Here is a 20,758-nt window from a genome sequence, read left to right as displayed (position 1 = left end):
CTCTTGTTCAATCTAATTCATATTTGTGTCTTCTCCCCTCAGTTATGGGGTCCAAAGGGATGGAAAGTAAAGCCTGCATTCTGCAGTCTTCTGGAACTTTGCAAAAAATAGATATTAGGAGCCAATTGATTCCTCCTTCCTCTCCCTCTGGGGCTCTCTCAAAGAATGCCCTCATGAACTACATAATGTCATTCTAGCTAACCAGTAAGCTCAACACATTACTTTTTATCATGCTGAAATGTCACTCTGTATTTAGGCTTGCAGCTGAACCAGATTTTTCAGCTCATAATAGTACTATTGGGAGAACATCCATTTATAATATGGAGCCTGCAAGCTCAAAAAGAAAGACGTTAATTGCCACAATATCTTGATTATAGAGATGTTTACATAATAAAATTAACAACAAAACAAGTAAAACTTTTTCTTGGGAGGAAATCCATATAAAAAGAAATCAATTAACTGCAACAAATGAAAACAAGCCAATAATTTACCACAAAACTCTTTGGAAGAGACATTGCATATTGTGAGTGACCGATGCAGAATAACATGAAAATCAGGTACACCAAACCAAGGTAGAAAATTGAGACAAGAAAGTTTACTTGGTTTCTGCACTTTCAACATAGCAATTAAGGACTTTTCATACTAACCTGGAGGAGTTTTAACTAGAATATCTTTTGTTCTGTTTACAAATTCCTCTACTGAAAATGTTGCCTTACCTTTGTTCATATCAATCAGCTGCTTCTTCTTCTGCTGCCGCTCTAGTCTCTCTCGTTCAGCTTTCTCTTTTGCCAGCTTGGCTCTCTTGGTCTTTTCCTCCATTTCTCTTCTCTTGTTGTTTTCCTTCAGTGCCTCCTGCATGAGAAATGTTGAAAATAGGATTTTTCCACTATTTATGCACTGTAAATTGGGGAACTTGTAATTTAATTTTTAAAAAAATGGCTGTGTGTAGACTTCGCTCGTACTGGGGCTACACTTTTGCTTCCTGAAGAGAGATTCATGTACTTTTGATAGCACTGAGTAAATAACTTTATTTAGTCAAAACCTCCTGTTTCTTTTTCTATAAGAAAAAAAAACAGGTACAAATGAAACCAAAACATTACAGCTTGGGGAGGTGGAAAATTAAAGTTTAAGAATTACTGAAGGATGATATTTTGTCAAGTGAAGCAGATTTCTACTTAGATTAGATACACTTAAAAGTGAGGTTTTGAAATACACAGTGCCTAGTAGACCAGTAATGAAATGAGGTGTTAATCTACTATTTTATCATGTATCCAATAAGGGAAAAGAAAAAAGAGTTAGTACCTAATGATCCCGAACATGTAGCAATCCATACAAACCTTGGAGAGAGTGCAACATGAAATACTAATAGGTTTGAGAGAGATAGAGAAGATGATTAGAAATACTAAAATAGTTCTTCACAACTAGAACAGCAGGTAACACGTATGGGGAGATGGAAATGCATGAAATTATTCTATAGCAACTCCCTGGACTTATGTAGGTAAGATAATGGACATACATCAGACTGTCTCAGACAGAAACCTTGAGGATGGCAAGTGGCAAGTTGGAAGAAAGGCAAGTCCCCAGTGTGAAGGCACTTTAAATACAAATTACTACAGTTCTGTTGGTTTCTACTGCAGTTTAATTTACACTTTCTCAAATGTTCTGGTTGAGATTTTCAAAGCAGTCTAGGTGATTTAGATATACATCCTGTATTGACACTAAGGGAAGCTATCTGTCTGAATTTCTTAAATTCTAAAATTTTCAGCCTCTATGTCTGCTCAAATCACGCAAATGACATAACTCAAATCTACAAAGAAGAAGGAGCATATTTAAGGTAAAAAGAGCCCAACGTGATTTTTGCCTACCTCTGCACATCTACCCAAATTAAATTCTGGGTTCTCCGAACGTTGGCAACTTTGCACCCACTTGTCAGCTGCTCACTCAAAAATCTCAGTGTGTTGTTCCCTGCTGCCCCTTACACATTGAATAACCGGGCCTTTTTAGGCTCAACACCCTTACTTTCTGCACATTAATGACCTCGTGAAGACACATTTTTATTACGCTTAGAGCTGGGCTAAATATTTTTGGCGAACAGTTTATCTGCCAGAAATTGCAGTTTTGGTCAATACAAAATTATTTATGAATTTATGTCGAATTTGCTGAATAATTTCAACTGAACCAAAAAATCAAAATGTTTTCAAAATGTTAAATCAAAATAATTGTGGTATTTTGGGCTGGGGTCACAAAACCTCCTGAGAAGGAGGAGAAGGTTGTGGTGGTGATGAGGTTGGTAGCCTCCTTACAATTTTTAGCTCAGTGGCTAGGGCACTCACCTAGAATGTGGGAGCCCCAGGTTCAATTCCCCCCTCCACCTGCTATGGCGAAGAAATTTGAATTTGGGTCTCTCACATTGTAGTAAAGTGCTCTAGGTGCTGGGCTATTCTGGGATAAAATACACAGGGATAAAAAAAGAAAACCCGTGGCAGGCTTGCATTCATTGATTCAGGCTTGGTGGGCTGAAAATAGTGTAGATGTATGGGCTTGGGCTGGAGCCTGAGGTCTGGGACCGTGAAGGGACCCATGACTCTGGCTCCATTCTGAGCCCAGATATTTACACAGCAATTTTCAGCCCTGTAGCCAGAGCCCTGGAAACCCCAGTCAGCTGACCCAGGCCAGCCATGGCCATATTGTGGGTCTTTTATCCCTGTGTAGATGTACCCTGAAAGAACCCACCCTATATGGCACCCTATTTAGTAGCTAATGACCTGTTTTTTCCCCAGAGGTGCTAGGCACCTACAGCTCCCACCGATGTCAAGGGAATTCAAAGTTCAGAGCACCTCTGAAAATTAGACCTTAAGAATGGTATTTACTGCACCAAGTACACTGCTAAAAAGCAACAATATTTTGAGAGAAAGAAAAAAAAAAGAAGAAAACAATATTTTATCTCTTTTTTTTTTGGCCAGTTCTCTCTCTGCACATTTGATCACAACTGGCAGACACTTCATTTCATTGCAGCTTCACAAACTGCATTGAAAGCAAATCTCCATAACCTTAAGAAAAAAAAATGTCACAGATTAACAAACTAGTAGCCCAGCAACCACTGACATACTGTGGTTACATTGAGGAACACTCCATAATGTTTTATAGTAAGAAGGAATAACCTAGAAAGCAATCTGTATCTGAAATTTTGTTTGGCCTGATCCTTCCTTCAGACAAAAGTCCCAATTGAAATGAAAAGGCGTTCTGTGTGAATGAAGTATCAGGCCCATCATCTGATAAAATACATTGGCTACCCAGAATTGTCTTTGTTGAAAACTGAGCGGACAAGATGAGGGTCACTCATGGTAGAGAATGAGCCATCCTGAAGGAACAAGAACCAGCAGTACTGAGATGAAACCAAAACCTATATCAGGATGAGAAAATAGGACATGAGACTAATCAAAGTCAATCCACCTGGCTTCTAATATTTGAAGCCTCTAATATTTTATTTTGTTTCAATACTTTCACTGTTTTGAATGTGTCCATTTGTTATTTCTGGTCCTGGGAACCTGGTCTACTTATTAAGTTATATGCTTTATAAAGCAGCTTCTCCTGATCCTCTCTTAGCTTCAGTTCACTGCCCTCTTGCTTTTGGGCCTGTTATCCTCTCAAATAATTGTGTGGCATCTATCTTAGAATTTTACAATTATTGCTTATTTTTCTTAATCGGTTATTTAGGTGAATATTGTAAACAGAGCTGGGTAAACTATTTAATATCTTTTTTGACTAAGTTATTATTTGAGATTATTTACCGTAATCAATGTTTTATATGAATATATCATGTGCCCTCCAAATACATGTTACCAACATTGTTTCATGAGTATTTATCATATATAATTAACAATGTGTGCTTACTCACCATTGTATAACTAATTTTACCAGCAGGAGGAGGTCTGAAGCAAGTCACTTGTGGCACGAACATTTACAAGAACACATTTACAATTGTTCTCATGACACTTTTGAGTGTGAATAACTGCACAAATACATATTCATCTGAGTTTTTGGAGCATCACCTCCTTCCATTAGTATTCCTGAAAACACAAAATTTACTATACTTGTGTTTATATACGTGAATATGTACTGAGGCCAATATTTTCAAACTGAGGAGACACAAGCTAGTTTTCTAAATCCATATTTAGACATCTAAGGTCAGTGAGAATTGTACACGCTCACAACTTCAGAAAACCAGTTAGCCTATTTAGGTACCTAAATACAGTTTAGGAATGAAATCCTGGCCCACTGAAGTCAATGGAAGAACTCCCACAGACTTTGATGGGGCCAAGATTTCATCAAGCACCTTACTCTAGGACACAAATTTGAAAACTTTGGTAAGAGTGTATTCAGTAACCCCTACATCTCAAATTTGCCATTTTATAAATGAGCAAAAGAAGCAGGTTGGTTGAGTTTTGGCTGGTGTGGCCATTTGTACCTTTATAATGGTACATTTCCTACTAGGTATGCCTATCGCTATTTGTCCTGCACAGGATAGTCATTTTTTTTTAATTTACAAAATGTACTTAATATGGAGATCCTCACTGTACCTACACAAGCTGCATTAACTGCTCAACTTCATATTTTTGCCATTAGAAAATATACTTTTATGACATCAAAGCCCACTACCAAAACACTTCATTTTTGCACTGAACAATAACCTTCCTCATGAACCTTTTCATTTCAATTTTTTACACTGTTCCCTTATTTCCAATATGTGTTCCATGTCTTGGTGAATACTTGCCTCCCAAGCTGCCATAAGCTATGAGCTTCTGGTTGGCCATGACCACTACTTTTTCATAGTTTCTTCTAGTTTACTCAACTGACATAACAGATAAATGTATATTATCATTCCTGCTGCTGGCTCTATCTAGAGTCAGCAAAATACAAACCAGAAAAAACATCTACTACTACTACTAGCCACAACATGTGATGTACTTCATCCAGTGCACTAAATGCCCCAACAACAAGTACGTGGGTGAAACAAGAATTGTTATGCTCTTGAATTAACTCTCTCACAGAAAAATAATACAAGATAAAACCACCCCTATTATCTGTGGGCAAAATTTTTTCAGAAAACTATCACTCTATATCTGTCCTCTCAGTTCTCATGCTCAAAGGAAACATGCACAAAATCATCAAAAGATGAGCCTGGGAAATTAAATTACAAAACTCCTCTAGACACCAAAAATCATGGACTTAATTAAGACACTGGACTTACAGCTCATTACAATAATCTGTAACCCACTCAACCTCCTTGTCCTATGACTGTAGAGATGTTAATCATCCATTTCACCTTGAATGGTCTCGCAACATCTGTTAACTCCTTTTCTGTTCCACCTTGCATTTTGCTGTGACACTGAGTACCATTCCCAGACCCAAGGAAGAGCTCTGTGTAAGCTTGAAAATGTGTCTCTTTCACTAATAGAAGTTGGTTCAAAAAAAGGTATTACCTCCTTGTCTATCTAGTCTCCTTGGGGCAACACTGCATGCACGCACATGCGCACACACTCACACATGTCTGTCCATCTTTCTGGCTAAATTTAAACAAATCTTTGCCACCTATATATAAAACACATGCATTCTGCTTATGATTCATCTGCAGAAAACTGCATGCCAAGAGCTTAACCCTAGGCAGGTGAGAAAGGGAGCCCTATAATTTTTTTTTACATTTTTCTGTGTTCATTTTGAAAAAAATTGCCATTGTGAAAATGGCAAAATTGTGTGTTAATGGCATCTTCCCATCTGGCAGAGTAGCTATGCCAGGTGCTGGCCTGAGGAAAGTTAATAAAGGGAAAAATTCCTTCTGGGGACCTCAAACTTCCACTATGTCTAGTAGCTGCCCTTTCTGTAGTTCACTGTTAGAGGGATTCTCCTGTGCCCGAGACTGAGTTAGAATCTTACATACCTCAGCTCAGGAGAAAATGGTATCAGTTTTAGTATAAATAGACTTTGTTTAAAGCAGTAGTTCTCAAACTGGGGCCGACGCTTGTTCAGGGAAAGCCCCTGGCGGGCTGGGCCGGTTTGTTTACCCGCCGGGTCTGCGGGGTCAGCTGATTGTGGCTTCCACTGGCCACGGTTCGCCGTTCCAGGCCAATGGGGGCTGCGGTAAGCGGCAGCCAGCAAATTCCTTGTCCCGCACCACTTCCCGCAGCCCCCATTGGCCTGGAGCGGTGAACCATGGCCAGTGGGAGCTACGATCGGCCAAATCTGCGGACGCAGCAGGTAAACAAACCGGCCCGGCCGGCCAGGGGCTTTCCCTGAACAAGCGGCGGCCCCAGTTTGAGAACCACTGGTTTAAAGGACAAATCTTTCTCATCTGGCCACCCCATATTTGGGCTTCTGCAAGATATTGGAAGAAGTTCACAGGCTTCGAAAAGTGAAGAGTCAATTTTCACCTGCAAAATTTGTCTTTTAGAGTTCAGTGATAAAAATTGCATGGATATGGCAAAGATTTCTTCCTGGCTGGGGATGACAAGGAGATCAGCTAGAGAAGGAAACAATAAAAGGGCCAAAACAGATTTAAAAACTTTAAAATCTTCACACTTTTTCATTTCTCCTTTCTTCTGCTGGCCTTTATTCTGTTTACATTCTCCTTCAGACTACTGCGCTAAAGCTCTTTGCTTATGACACACCATGGTGCAATTTCAGGTTATCATTTTTTTGGGATATTGAACACCAGCCATGCCCTTTTCTGGGCAGATTGTAGGCCAGGTTAACCTAATTACTCAGAAGTGAAACACTGCTTCAATACTGGCAATGTTTTATACTTAGAAACTGCTTTTTAAAAAGAGAATGTTTGTGTTGCTACAATAGAGGTGCACAAGAACTCAAACCATATACTATCAATTGCCAGTTGTACTACACAACTATGCATTGCTCTTAAAACACAAAACACTACGTATTAAGTTAATAGTCACGTCACATTTAAATGTTGAAAAACAAAAGAAAATTCAGAATTACAAATAAAAGTCTTGCTGTGGGTACCTGCAGCACATTTGTAACAGCACTCATATAATTATATTTCCCTCTCAAAAGATCTGTAAGTAAATATAAAATCTCACACCAATATACCATATGAATTGTACTTTTATTCAAAGAGAGACATTTTCTGTCTTTAATGAAAAGGTTCAGAATTATTTTGTTCTACAAGGAGGTTTTGTCATCCACTTTTCTTTGTAAAAATGATCACTGTAATACAAAAGAAAAATAAGGATTACATTTTACAGAGGAAAGTGGTAGGTATAAGAGATGGGCTGAGTGATCATGTTTCATGTGGCAGTTGTCTTCTTTGGGATTATGTTAAAAGCGGATTTGATTAAAGTGCATACAAATCTTTAAATGAAGTTTCCACTTTTTACCCAGGATGCTAGGACAAAGGGGTATAGGTGAAAATCAAAGAAAAAACAACTTTCCAGCAGATGTTAGGAAATGCTTTTTCATGCAGAAAGAATCATGAATGCATACAAAGGTTTACTCTTCAATGTAGTTGGGGCTAAAATATTTGTGTCATTTAGAAAACAATGAGATGCTACCATAGCAGGGACTAAAGGATTGAAAAAGGAAAAAAGCACTTAGAAGGAAAATATCACTTTTTTACATAAAATGCTCATGAAGAATGCTGTACTTTTTCCCCACGTATATTAATCCTATATCTTTGTTATATCAGAGATTATGAAAAACAGTCTATTTAATGATCAGGATAAATGTGACATTAAAAAAGATGGAAAACATTTAATTCTCTATGTATTTTTAATTCTCTATAGTCTGGCAAAATATTTGGGGAAGAAAAAGTGCAGATGGGAACAATAATTTCAGATTTCCAGTAAAGTATAAATATTATAAACAAATGATTCTCTTGAATTTAGCTAAAACCTTGATTATGAGCTATTTGGTGGACTAAATATAACGCACAAACACAACCCTAAGTATATTTGTTGATGCAGAGAACCAGACAGCTTTCAGGTTAATTTTTTTTTTTCCTCACCACCGTATTGAAGATCAAATGAAAGTTCATTTGAGCTTATTTATACAAATGACTCTCTCCTGGCAGAGAAATAGATTCATCGAGGAAAATTATATGTTGTTTAGGGAGCTAGTTGAAGCAAAATGTGACTACATGTTCTCCCTTGTGTTTATTAGGATTCACTGAAGTAAGCCTCTTTGGTTCAGCACAGCCAGCTTACTGCTCAGTTTCCTTAAGAACCAAATAAAAAATTAATGCATCGCTTACATGCTGTACATATCTTGAGATTTGACGGACAAACAGATCTTTACACACTAACACAGTTGTGAATAGCATATAAAGATCAATTATTAAAAAGAAGAACAAAGAAACAGATTGTAGTGTGCAAATCTCCTTGGATATTAAAGATGCAGTTAGTCACAAAGCGGTCATGCACTGATAATGAAGGCTGGCTATGATCCCTAAGGCCTTCCTTTTAATTTGCCTTACAACTGCAAAAAACGCAACCTGAAGTTGTAAGAAAAAAAGTCGTCTTTCTCGTTACAGCTAATTTGAATGGTGAACTTTGATTAACTGGAAATTAATCTATAAACTACAGGAATGAAAAGATGTTCTAAGTCCAGCAGGTTGTTCACTTAAGTGTTGCCATACAAAATATGTTCTTTTTCTCATTATATATCTGAGTATTCCATTACCTCTTTGGGGTGAATGACAAATTCAAATAAAATGTTGTCAAAATAACAAAGGAAAGGAACCCTGAAACATGACGAACCACAGTAGTATAAAATATAGCAGGCAAACCTTGTGCTTCCCAGTGTGTGAATATGAAACAATAAGAAGGGTAAAAATCATTATAGCACTCATGTGATTCAATCTTGTGGTTCATGCATCAGAAGCATGTGCCTGATATGGCACTTCTGAGGGATGTCATTTGAGATTATGACTGCTGGCAAACACCGCTACTGTGGTATACTCAGTGGGGAGATGGGCTTTGCTAACAATCTTATCAAACATAACTGCTGAAGAAGATAATCTAGTAGACCCGTGTTTCCCAAACTTGGGACGCTGCTTGTGTAGGGAAAGCCCCTGGCGGGCCGGGCCGGGCCGGGCCGGGCCGGTTTGTTTACCTGCCATGTCCGCAGGTTTGGCCGATCATGGCTTTCACTGGCCGCAGTTCGCTGCTCCAGGCCAATGGGAGATACTGGAAGCAACGCGGGCCGAAGGACATACTGGCCGCCGCTTCCAGCATCTCCCATTGGCCTGGAGCAGCGAACTGCGGCTGTGGGAGCTGTGATCGGACGAACCTGCAGATGTGGTGGGTAAACAAACTGGCCCGGCCTGCTAGGGGCTTTCCCTACACAAGCGGCGTCGCAAGCTTGGGAAACACTGTAGTAGATTAATGCAACAGTGGTCTTCAATGTGTAATGAGACGAGAGTGGATAAAGATCAGAGCTAGTAACAAAAATCCAACCATGCTGTCTGTCCTTTTACTTTGTATAATACATTTATGTGCTGTACATTTGAAAAAACTACCTTTACTAAATAGATTTTAGGAGAACAGATTTTGGACTGCAGCCTTAATTGCTACTTCCACCCAAATATTTTAAATCAAAATCTTGACCTCATAATTGACATTGAAAGCCCTCATACAGATAGTTAATGGAAGATTTGAAATGAGTAGTTACACTTCAACAAAATGTACTCATCATTAAAAGCCAAATATTAGCAAACTAGCTACACAAAGATTGTTAGTTCTTTTCCACTTTAAGTTAAAGATATGTAACCTTCATGCAGTTTTCTAATTAGCCATTAGCTGTTTATGTTCATTTATTTAGTTTATTGTCAAAATACAGTACACAGCCACAATGATCAAGCCAGGTGAATAAAAGTAAAACAAAAAGAAAAATTGGAGAAAAATAAAGGAATACAGAGCCATTCAGGTTGTTGTTTTAAATCTGGCCTATGAATGTAGTCATCAAAAGTAGCTACTCTCTGATGTCAATTAAATGAATTGGTGGCCTTAGTTTAGAGTCTCCTGGACAGAGATCCATAGCATAAAATCTCAGCACAGACTGAAAGTACCATAGCAACTGAACTACTCTCTCATCCCAGAAAGTGGTCCTTCTGGGTCAGGATGGAAGCTCATTGGTAGAGCAGTACACAAAAGCTTTAATTGTTGAATGTCTACTTTGCTTGTGCAGAGAGAACTTAACAGAGCTTGCCAGCACTGTATTCATTTAAAACCAAGATAGAATAATACTGTACAATCACTGTCTAGAGTGAGAAGCTCAAGTGCAAAGATTCAGAAACCTTGGCACATCCTGACCTTGATACTGTGCGTTAAAAATGACTCCCAGGAAGAAAGTTCTCTGTTAAAAAACCTTCAGGAGAGTTAATGGAGAAAGCGAGAACTGCCAAGAGTTGCAAAGAAGATTGTGCAGGATTGATGTAAGTTAATTAATGCCTATATAAAGCTGCAGAGAGTAAAGAGGAAAGGATGATACAGCAGCCTCCATTCATAAGAGAACTGATAGAAGGTCTGAAGGAACTGGTGTGGAGACGGGCAATGTTCCTTTTTTATAATTTCATTATGATTTTTTTAATGTAGTATAACATTGGCCAGATTAATTTTTCATTGTATTTCAGTTATGATCAGCTGTGTTAAAATCTTTATCATTTTTTAGCTGCATGTTCTTTTAGTAATACATGTACTTAAGTGTAGAAAGGGTCTAGGTACTCAGAAACGCAAGTACGAACACGGGATTGGTCTTTCAATGCACTTATTAATCCAAGGTTTCAGAGTAGCAGCCGTGTTAGTCTGTATCCGCAAAAAGAACAGGAGTACTTGTGGCACCTTAAAGACTAACAAATTTATTGAAGCATGAGCTTTCGTGAGCTACATCCGAAGAAGTGAGCTGTAGCTCACGAAAGCTCATGCTTCAATAAATTTGTTAGTCTTTAAGGTGCCACAAGTACTCCTGTTCTTTTTATTAATCCAAGTGACTCCTGCTGGAGTTATATTAAGAAAAAAAGCAATTTTATGATTCCGCACACCATCTTACTACATGGCTCCACACCAGTGACTAAACATGTACAGTGGTAGAGTAAGCCCAAATAAGCGCTGGATTTAATCTCACCAAATAACTCCCACCTGGCTCCTTGTCCCTACCAATACTAGCTCCTCCACTTGAATCCCTGGGGCAGACCTCATACTAGCTGATAATGGGATCCCATTCAGAAGATCTTTGGATCCAAATTTTATGTTGAATGAGTCCTTCTTAGCCGAAGGCTTTGTCAGCAAAAATTTGGAACTTCGTCAGCAAAATTTTTGTTGCTCAGGGGTGTTAAACACCTCCTCGATGACAAAAGTTTTACTTATGAAAAGTGCCGCTGTGAACAGCGCTTTGTTGGCAGGAGCAATCTCTTGTCGACAAAGCCGCTGCCGATTGTGCAGGGTGGAAGTTTTTTGCTGTCAGGAGAGCTTTCCCCTGCCAACAAACAGCAGCTACACTGCACGCCTTTTAGCAGCTCAGCTGTGGTGGCACAGCCGTGTCACTAAAAGCAAGGTAGTATAGACAAAGCCTAAGTCTCAAATTTATGGATCCTGTCTCAACCATCCACTGCACCTGTGGCCTCAGGGCAGTAATCACCACATCCTTGGGATCTCTCTTTAAGAGAAAAGCCACCCATCTTGTGATTATATCCTGAATATGACCTGGATTTGGTCCAGATGAAGTTTTCTGGCTTCCTCCTGATTCCTCTATTTAAGATTGCCATTGGGAGATTTTAACATAAATTTTGATAAGCTAGATAAGATTCACTAACAAGGGGATTTAAGGAGCTTACAAACACATTGGAATTTTTGCGGCACACTATTTTCCAACAATAAGAATAACTTTTCGGATTTAATTTCTTGCATTGGGAAATTTTGGTGAAAAACTTTGTCTTCCTGATTATTCTACTGTTTATTTTTCCATACCTTTCTGCAACCCTTATACAGGCATATTTCAGACTACTCCATTGAGCCATTACTTACTAAGCATTCTGAATACGGATATTTAACCATACCATAATAAGCTAGTGGGCAGATCTCTACATCTCAGTTTGGTCTCAATTTATTTATTCAATTCGTCAGGCATTCAAGACATGTTATAAGACTTCAGCTTGGTCAACTTTGTTTACTAAGGTAAAGGGGTGACTTGAGAACATGTTATAAGTTCCTACATGGGGAACCAAAATGGACTCTTCAATCTAGCAGACATAGGTATGACAAAATGTGGTGGCTCGGTGTTAAAGCACGATAAATCTGACTGGAAATGAGGTTAATTAATCATTGGAACAATTTATCAACGTCTGTGGTAGCCTTTCCATCACTGACAATCTGAAGGTTAAGACTAGATGTTTTTCTAAAATAAATATGCTCCAATGTAAACAAGAATAAATTAATGGAAGTTCTATGGTCTGTATTGTGTAGGAGGTCAGACTAGATGATCACATAGTCCCTTCAGGCTTTATAATCTATGAATCTGTTAGTAGCCGTGGTAGTATTACCATTGCACCTAGGATCACCAGTCATGGATCAGGACTTCATTGTGCTAGACAATGTACAAACACAGACCATATTAATTATTATTATTATTATGGACCCACTGAGAATTGTACCCATTCATATTGGGCCCGGTACAATAACCCAGGAAGAAATGGTCTCTGTGCTGAACAGCTTGCAATTTCATTTGGTCTCTGTGCTGAACAGCTTGCAATTTCATTTGAAGCCATGTATAGCAAGTAAATGCAACAAACTAGAAGGAAGAATGACAAGGTTAACTGAAATGGCATTTGTGCTAAAATATACTGAAAACTACCACGCTGAAAAACATTTTTCTTGTGAAGGAAGTAAAACAAATGCTCAGTTTCCTCCATTTTAAAGTGGACAACAGACAATTTTATGAAATCTGGGAATACTTGGGATATGTGTGTGGCTGTCAAGTCATTAACAGTTAATCGTGCTTTACATTTTGCTGGAGCACAAAGAACAGCTTTTGTACCACTGAGTAACCTTAAAGTGCATCCTCCATATGCTGACTGATTGACAATCAATGGTCATTGTTGATACAAAACTACAGCTGAGTTTGTTTTTTTCTTTTACAGGAAACCATCCATCTACACTGCCAATTGATAAACTGCCCATATCTGCTTAAATGTTTACTCACTTTGGACTATAAACTGAGCTTCATGTCTTCACAATCTAATTTAAAGACTTTATCTCTTATTCAAGCACAAGCAGGGATACTTGGGTTCAGGAAAGCAGAGTTATTGTTGAGACACAGACTATCAGACATTATTTGCTCATGTGGAAAAAGAATAAGAAAAAAAGCTTATCTGAAACTTGTGACAGCCAGGCCATTAAATGCCTTTAATCACCTTTTCAAGTTCAGTCCAACTTTTTTTTTTGGTGGACATTCTGTTTTCAAATATTAGTTTTAGACCTGTCAATATGTGCTTGTAAATGTATCTGCATAAAAGGCAGAGCCTGCAGATCATAAGCCTTGTGAGTCCTTCTCTAAATGCCTAGGTAAATAAGATCTAAGCCAGTTTTGTGGGGTTTCTGAAGGAATACCTTAAGAGTTAATTTGATTGAAAACAGCCATGACATCTTTGTAAGACTAGAGTTTTGCTTAACTAATTCACTGGAATTCTTTAAGGAACTGACAAGACAGACAAATTAAAACAAATTGAATGTTAGGTATTTAGAATGCAACCCGCGCAACCTCAAAGGGGTGACTTTGCCTGAAATGATGGGAAAAAAAGGGTTGTGGTTCTTTCCTCCCCTTCCTCAGGGGTTGAGAGGAGGTGGCAGGAAGCAGGGGAAGGCATCAGCTGAGTGCTTGTTGGGCCACTGCAAGCCACTGGTTCCTGTGCCTCCGGGGTAAGTCACAAAAGCCCTGTTCCTCCAGTCTGAGCCCCCTCTCATGCCTGAATTTACAGCTCCCACCTTTCCATCCATGGGATTAGTACAGGCCGGGATTTTTGTCATCTACTATTGGCATTGGCATTGCGCTAGTGACCTTTTTGAGAACTGGGAAGGAATTTTTCCCTCCGCACCAAAGTTGCCATGGTGGGGTGGGTTTTTTTTTGCCTTTTCCACAGCAGCTCAGGGACCCAGAGAGGTAGGTCAGGAGGTTAGATTCAAACTGCTGTGACTGAGCAGGTGCCAGGTGTCCAATGCAGGTACTTGTTCCACACATCAGCGTCCAGTTCCCTGATAAAGCAGAATTCACAGTAGACTTAGGGAAAGGCATCCCCTAAAGAAGCTGGCGGGTGGGGTTGGGGCTCTTAATATTTGACGCAGCGAGGAGACAATCCCCCTTCCTCAACCTCTTAACCTTCATAAGAAGGGAGGATGGAAGAGTCCCAGCAATGGCCTGGGACTAGGTCTGGAGGAGTGGGGAGCTAACAGCAGCTCTCTATCAAGTGGAAACAATTAAGAAAGTAATCATGACCTGCACTGTATGAATTGTTGATGGTAGTTCCCAGATAAGTCTAGTTAATCAAGGTGTGGCCTAATTAAACCACGTTCTCTGCATCTTCTGTTTCTTCCTGCATGTCCAAGGCAATGTCACAGAGCATTTGATAAGAATTTGGTTGGCTAAAGTAAGGATCCATAGTAGAATGGAGTAAAATGATATCTTACTTAACAACCTGAATTACTATTAAAATTTGTTAAGTGTCCCAGGCTGCACTAAACAGAGCATAAAAGGCAGTGCACTTGGCCAAGGGTACTTACCCTGATCTATGGCTCTATTATAAACCAAGAATAAAGGAGATTGAATTTACCCTCATTAGAGAAAAGACTAAATCAATAGTGTAAACATCTGTGTAAAAATGGCACCTTCTTACTCAACAGAACTACTCTCTAATAATTTTAGTCCTGTTTACATAGAATTGCTAACACAGCCATTGTGAGGACAGAGAATCAGTCTAACCCAAGAGAGACTGCAAGCGAAGTAGAGACCAAAAGGGACGAAGGGATGGGAGGGTGGTCCTGAGCATTCTCAGGTAAAGGCTATTTTGCCGCCTCCTTAATTTAGTATTTTCTTCCTTCTTCTATGCAGAAGAATCAGAAAAGGGAAGGCATGGTAAAGGGGACTGACCTGCCTACTCTATGCTTCCAGCAAGAAGAGGAAAAAAAAAAGATAAGGAGAAGGAGCTGCAGGCATAGCTTTTGTAATCAGAATAATGGGCAGTTCTCTTTCTAGTTCCTGCATCTCTAGATGGAACCATAATACCTCCATGTACCATCATGACCTGTGGGGAACAGTTGACTAGATTACTAGGCAGGATTGCTGTCAGTTGTATTTGACTAGTTGCAGTCATATGGTTGACAGCCTTCCAGATTTAAAGTAGTCCCTTGCCTGATGGCCCTTATGACTAACTATACAGTGTATTTTCTACTGTTATAATCATCACATAACAGTACCAAAATAACACCACCTTTCAAGCACAAAGCTAATCATGTAGTGGTAAAAACTATGAAAGAGAAACAATTAGACATTTTAATGGCAACTTGGTATGTGGAGGAGGACAAGTGATTCAAAAATAAAGTTGTAAATCAGGAGAAGAGAAAAACAAAGAAACAAACAAGGCAGGCTTGTTAGGCTAAGTGCCCTTTTCCAGAGCACCACGTCTTTCTGTCCGAGAGCACAGAAAACATTTTGATAGTAATCAATATCTGTAGCAGCTCACAAAGCAACTGAGAAAGGTCACCCACTGCATCATCCCACATCGCCTCCCTTATAACTTCCTTTCTTCCTGATGCTCAGGGATAATGCAATAATAACTTATTTATAGGGAACATTTTGCTGAAAAATCGTATGTGAAGATGAACTGCAAGACTCAAGGGAATTTTCTCTTATTTTCCAGTCACTGATACACTTTGATCACGACAATGAAAGTTAGTTTTTGGCCTAACATTAACTGTTTTGGATTTTAAAAAACTCTGTAATATCTTGTCAAGTATCGGCATAACTTCTGAAAACCTAGAACAAATCCGACTAGGAAAAGAAATCATTTTTTGGACACATTTCATTTTTAGATGAGACAAAAAAAGCAACATCTCTAAAATGCTGTTAAAGATTAATTTATCCATTTAGGCCCTTTTTTAATTTGCTGTGGAAGCTTATGTCTTATTAAAACTAATTGAAGCATGTGTCTTATTTAAACTAGATTTATTCTAAGTTCCTATCATTAAATATTATTTTTCTGTTCTCTGCAATATATGTTTAACTTTTGATGAAGATAACAATTAGAGAAGAAAAAATATGTATAGCTACTTCTGACCCAAAGTAACCATAATTTGCTTAAAATAGAAAACAAGGGTTGGTGGCTATTTTTCACTCAGAAACTAACAATCTAATTATTCTTTTTTAAGTACTCATTGAAACCATTCACTTTACACTTCTCTGAAGAAAACAACATGAGTTAGCCAGTGAGACTAAATATCCTGGTAACATTAAAGTAACTTGACTTTAGTTGCGTTATTGTTGTGTAAATTATGTTGAAGTCAATCCCTGAATATTTATATGGAATGTTCACAGGGGGCATTTAGAACATATTTTTTACGTCATTTAATTTTGATTTTTCTTTTCATTCCATCCTTAAGAACATCCTGGTGGGCTATTTGTTTAGCCAGCTTGGAAACTTACTAAATGATCCATGAAACCCTGGAATAGTGTAAAATTGGAAGGGAGTAATTAGTGTCTGTGAACCAGAGCACTGCAACACAAAACTGGCTATACCAACGATCAGTAGTCTATTTCTTTCAGTATCCTGTTTCTGACAGAGAAAGATATTGTAGTGGAAAGGGAGAAAAAAACCACTAGGTGGACAATTATGTAATAACTTAAACATTGGGAAGTTTCTTCCCAACTGTAACAGAGTGCTAGGTAGGAAGACATGAGTCAGTACTCTGTTCACAGCAGCTCCAATCAGGCATAGCAGATTGGGGTTTAGGAGGCAGACCTGTGCCTAATTTGTGGATGGGGTAGGGCAGAAAGGCTAATTAAGCCATTAGCGAGAGCACACAAATAGGCACAGGAAGGAAATGGAAAGGGGGAAAGCAGGCAGTAAGAGGGAGAGAGAGATTACAAGTAGGGGGAGAGCAAAGGCTCTAGGTATGCTGTGAAGGCAGTCAGACTCAATAATAAACAAACTGCACAGGGTGTTGAACCAGCACAAGGGTCTCTGCGTGGTTTGCAGACCAAGACAGAAGTGGCATCGAAAAGGCCCTGTTACACCAACCGTATCGTTTATTGTTTGGCTTATGTCCTGGAACATGAGAGTTTATACTCTTTCCAGTAGATCTGTGCATAGTCTCATTTAGGGCTGTAAAGCAATTAAAAAAATTTATCACGATTAATCGCACTATTAAACAATAACAGAATACCATTTATTTAAATATTTTGGGTGTTTTCTACATTTTCAAATATATTGATTTCAATTACAACACAGAATACAAAATGTACAGTGCTCACTTTATTTTTATTTTTAATACAAATATTTGCATGGTAAAAAACAAAAGAAATAGTATTTTCAATTCACCTAATACGGGTACTGTAGTGCAATCTCTTTATCATGAAAGTTGAATTTACAAATGTCAAATTATGTACAAAAAAATAACTGCATTCAAAAATAAAACAATGTAAAACTTTAGAGCCTACAAGTCCACTCAGTCCTACTTCAGCGAATCGCTCAGACAAACAAGTTTTGTTACATTTGCAGGAGATAATGCTGCCTGCTTCTTGTTTACAATGTCACCTGAAAGCGAGACCAGGCATTCACGTAGCACTGTCGTAACCAGAGTCGCAAAATAACATGCCAGATGCACTATAGATTCATATGTCCCTTCATGCTTCAAGCACCATTGCAGAGGATATGCATCCATGCTGACGGGTTTTGCTCGGTAATGTTCCAAAGTAACGTGGAACGATGCATGTTCATTTTCATCATCTGAGTCAGATGCCACCAGCAGAAGTGGTGATTCAGATTCTGTAGTTTCCACACCTGAGTGTTGTTCTTTTAAGACTGCTGAAAGCATGCTCCACACCTCATCCCTTTCAGATTTTGGATGGAATTTCAGATTCTTAAACCTTGGGTCAAGTGCTGTAGCTATTTTTAGAAATCTCACACTTTGCAAATCTTTGCCAAATCTGCAGTGACAGTGTTCATAAATCAAACAACATCTGCTGGGTCATAATCCAAGACTCTTATAACATGAAATATATGGCAGATTGCGGGTAAAACAGAGAAGGAGACATACAATTCTCCCCTAAGGAGTTCAGTCATAAATTTAATTAATGCACTATTTTTTTAACGAATATCATCAGCATGGAAACATGTCCTCCAAAATGGTAACTGAAGCAGGAAGGGGCATACGAATCTTTAGTGCATCTGGCACGTAAATATCTTGTGATGCTAGCTACAATGGTGCCATGGGAATGCCTGTTCTCACTTTCAGGTAACATTGTAAATAAGAAGCAGGCAGCAGTATCTCCTGTAAACGTAAAAAAACTTGTTTGTCTTAGCGATTGGCTGTAAAGGAGGAGGACTGAGTGGACTTGTAGGCTCTAAAGTTTTACATTGCTTTGTTTTTGAGTGCAGTTATGAAACAAAACAAAAATCTACATTTTCATGCTAGAGATTACACTACAGTACTTGTATGAGGTGAAATGAAAAATACTATTTCTTTTGTTTATCGTTTTTACTGTGTAAATAGTTGTAATACACTTTGTATTCTGTGTTGTAATAGAAATAGAAATCAATATATTTGAAAATCAAAACAAAAACATTTAATAAATTTCAGTTGGTATTTAACAGTGCAATTAATTTTTTTAATTGCAGTTAATTTTTTTGAGTTAATCTCATGAGCTAACTGTGATTCATCGACAACCCTAGTCTCATTAGGTACATACATGTAGAATTCTTTTTTGAACACTGTTGAATTCTTGCCTTCAGTTATGGCTTGTGGCAGTTCCACAAATTAATTATATATCATTGTACCTTTAATCAGTTAAAAAATGTTGTCTTCCAGTTTCATCAAATGTCCTCTTGCTGTTGAGAAAAGTATGATGAGTGGAAAGTGAAAGCTAACACAGATTTGTAAAAAGTAACCCAACAACAACATAAAACAGGAAATGCTAATTCTTTTTCACAATGTTCTGTCTTAAGGATAATGAAATTATTACACTGTGAACATATAATGCATGTCCTAGACACTCCTTCAATATCTGAAAAAAGTTTTAATTCCCAAACAAGATTCTATATGCCACTAAAATCTACAAGGTTATACTACAATGGATATTCTAGTGAAGAAAATCTCAAGGAGACTGAAAGGATTTATTGGCGCGGTGAAGTACCTGAACTGGTGAGTTGATGTAGTAAGCAAAAAAAGTGTATATTTACTATACAAATCCCACGTTACTTTTTTTACAGCACAATTCATAGTTCATTCAGCATGTCTTATGAATGGACCATATTCATTTTAAAAAACAGGGTTAAAAGATAAGAAAAGACTGAGAAACTAAGTAGAGAAAAGACCACAAGTTTGGATAATGGAATCTTACCAACTAGTTACATCTATTATTAGACTAATCTACAGATTATACCAATATTTTTGGAGATTGTTATGAAGCTATTTAATTAATTAGTTATATATTTAAAAAATACAGGAGAAATTCTTAGGACATCTTCTGTTCTCTATTTGCAATATGGCTTTCATCTGGACTCCTTGTCTAGTGCTATTTTAGATAAGAGTGGTATAGCATTCAACAGAACTTCAGCTCTAACCTGTTCAGGTTCCCACTGGCTTGCACAGGCTAACAGTGAACACCATATATCGGATATGGAAAAAATTACTCTCTGTCATGACCTGGCACAGCTGGAATGAGAAAATTACCCACACTGTGCAGTAACATATGTTCTTCGAGATGTGTGTCCCTGTGGGAGCTCCACTTTAGTTGTCTGTGTGCCCCTGTGCTCGTAATCAAAGATTTGTGGTAGCAGTGCCCAGCTGGGTCGCACATGTGCAGTCCCTGTCTTATGCCGCTTCAGGCAGTTAATTGGCGCTGTGAGACAAACCCCACCTCTGTTCCTTCTCTATTGGAGAAACTAAGCGATAAACTCCGAAGTAGAGGGAAGGAGGGAGGGTAGTGGCGCACCCACAGAGGGACACATCTCGAAGAACCCCAATTACTGCACAAGGTGAGTAACTTTATCTTCTTCGAGTGCTGTCCTTGTGGGTGCTCCACTTTAGGTGACTTCAGAGAAGTGATATCCGGTGGAAGGAGGGGGCTTTGGAGTTGAAGCTGTGGCAGAAGACAGTGAGTCCAAAAAAAGCATCAGATGTTGCCTGTTGCTCTAATGCATAATGCTGTGTAAAGATATGGGCTGAGGCCCAGGTTGCAGCCCTAAAGATGTCTGTGATGGGTACGTTGTTAAGGAAAGCAACGCAGGTTGATAAGGCTCTTGTGGAATGTGTGCGAATCCCCATAGGAGGTTGTCGGTCACATTGATGGCAGCATTGTTTTATGCAAGCAGATATCCACTTGGAGAGCCTATGTTTGGATACACCCTTTGGAGTGTTCAGTGATGGGAACAAATGGTTTGGTTAATTTACGAAATGGTCTTGTTCTGTCTATGTAAAAGGTCATTGCCCGACATACATCAAGAGTACGAAATGTGGAATGCCTTCTATCCTTATGAGGCTTG

The 20,758-nt window shown here is 38.6% G+C and overlaps 1 protein-coding gene across 3 annotated transcripts in view; it reads right to left on the bottom strand.

Annotated features, from left to right (window-relative positions):
* DIAPH2 (diaphanous related formin 2) overlaps positions 1-20,758 on the bottom strand; it is an 834,834-nt gene that overhangs the window by 185,916 nt on the left and 628,160 nt on the right. For all 3 annotated transcript variants that reach the window (XM_045029932.1, XM_045029931.1, XM_045029930.1), the window contains one exon: positions 717-852. In XM_045029932.1, the coding sequence (XP_044885867.1) occupies positions 717-852 (136 nt within the window). The remainder of the gene's footprint in view (positions 1-716; positions 853-20,758) is intronic.

Source organism: Mauremys mutica, chromosome 9 (genome assembly GCF_020497125.1).
Source record: "Mauremys mutica isolate MM-2020 ecotype Southern chromosome 9, ASM2049712v1, whole genome shotgun sequence".
Lineage (NCBI taxonomy): Eukaryota > Metazoa > Chordata > Testudines > Geoemydidae > Mauremys > Mauremys mutica.
This window is presented reverse-complemented; position numbering and strand designations above follow the sequence as displayed.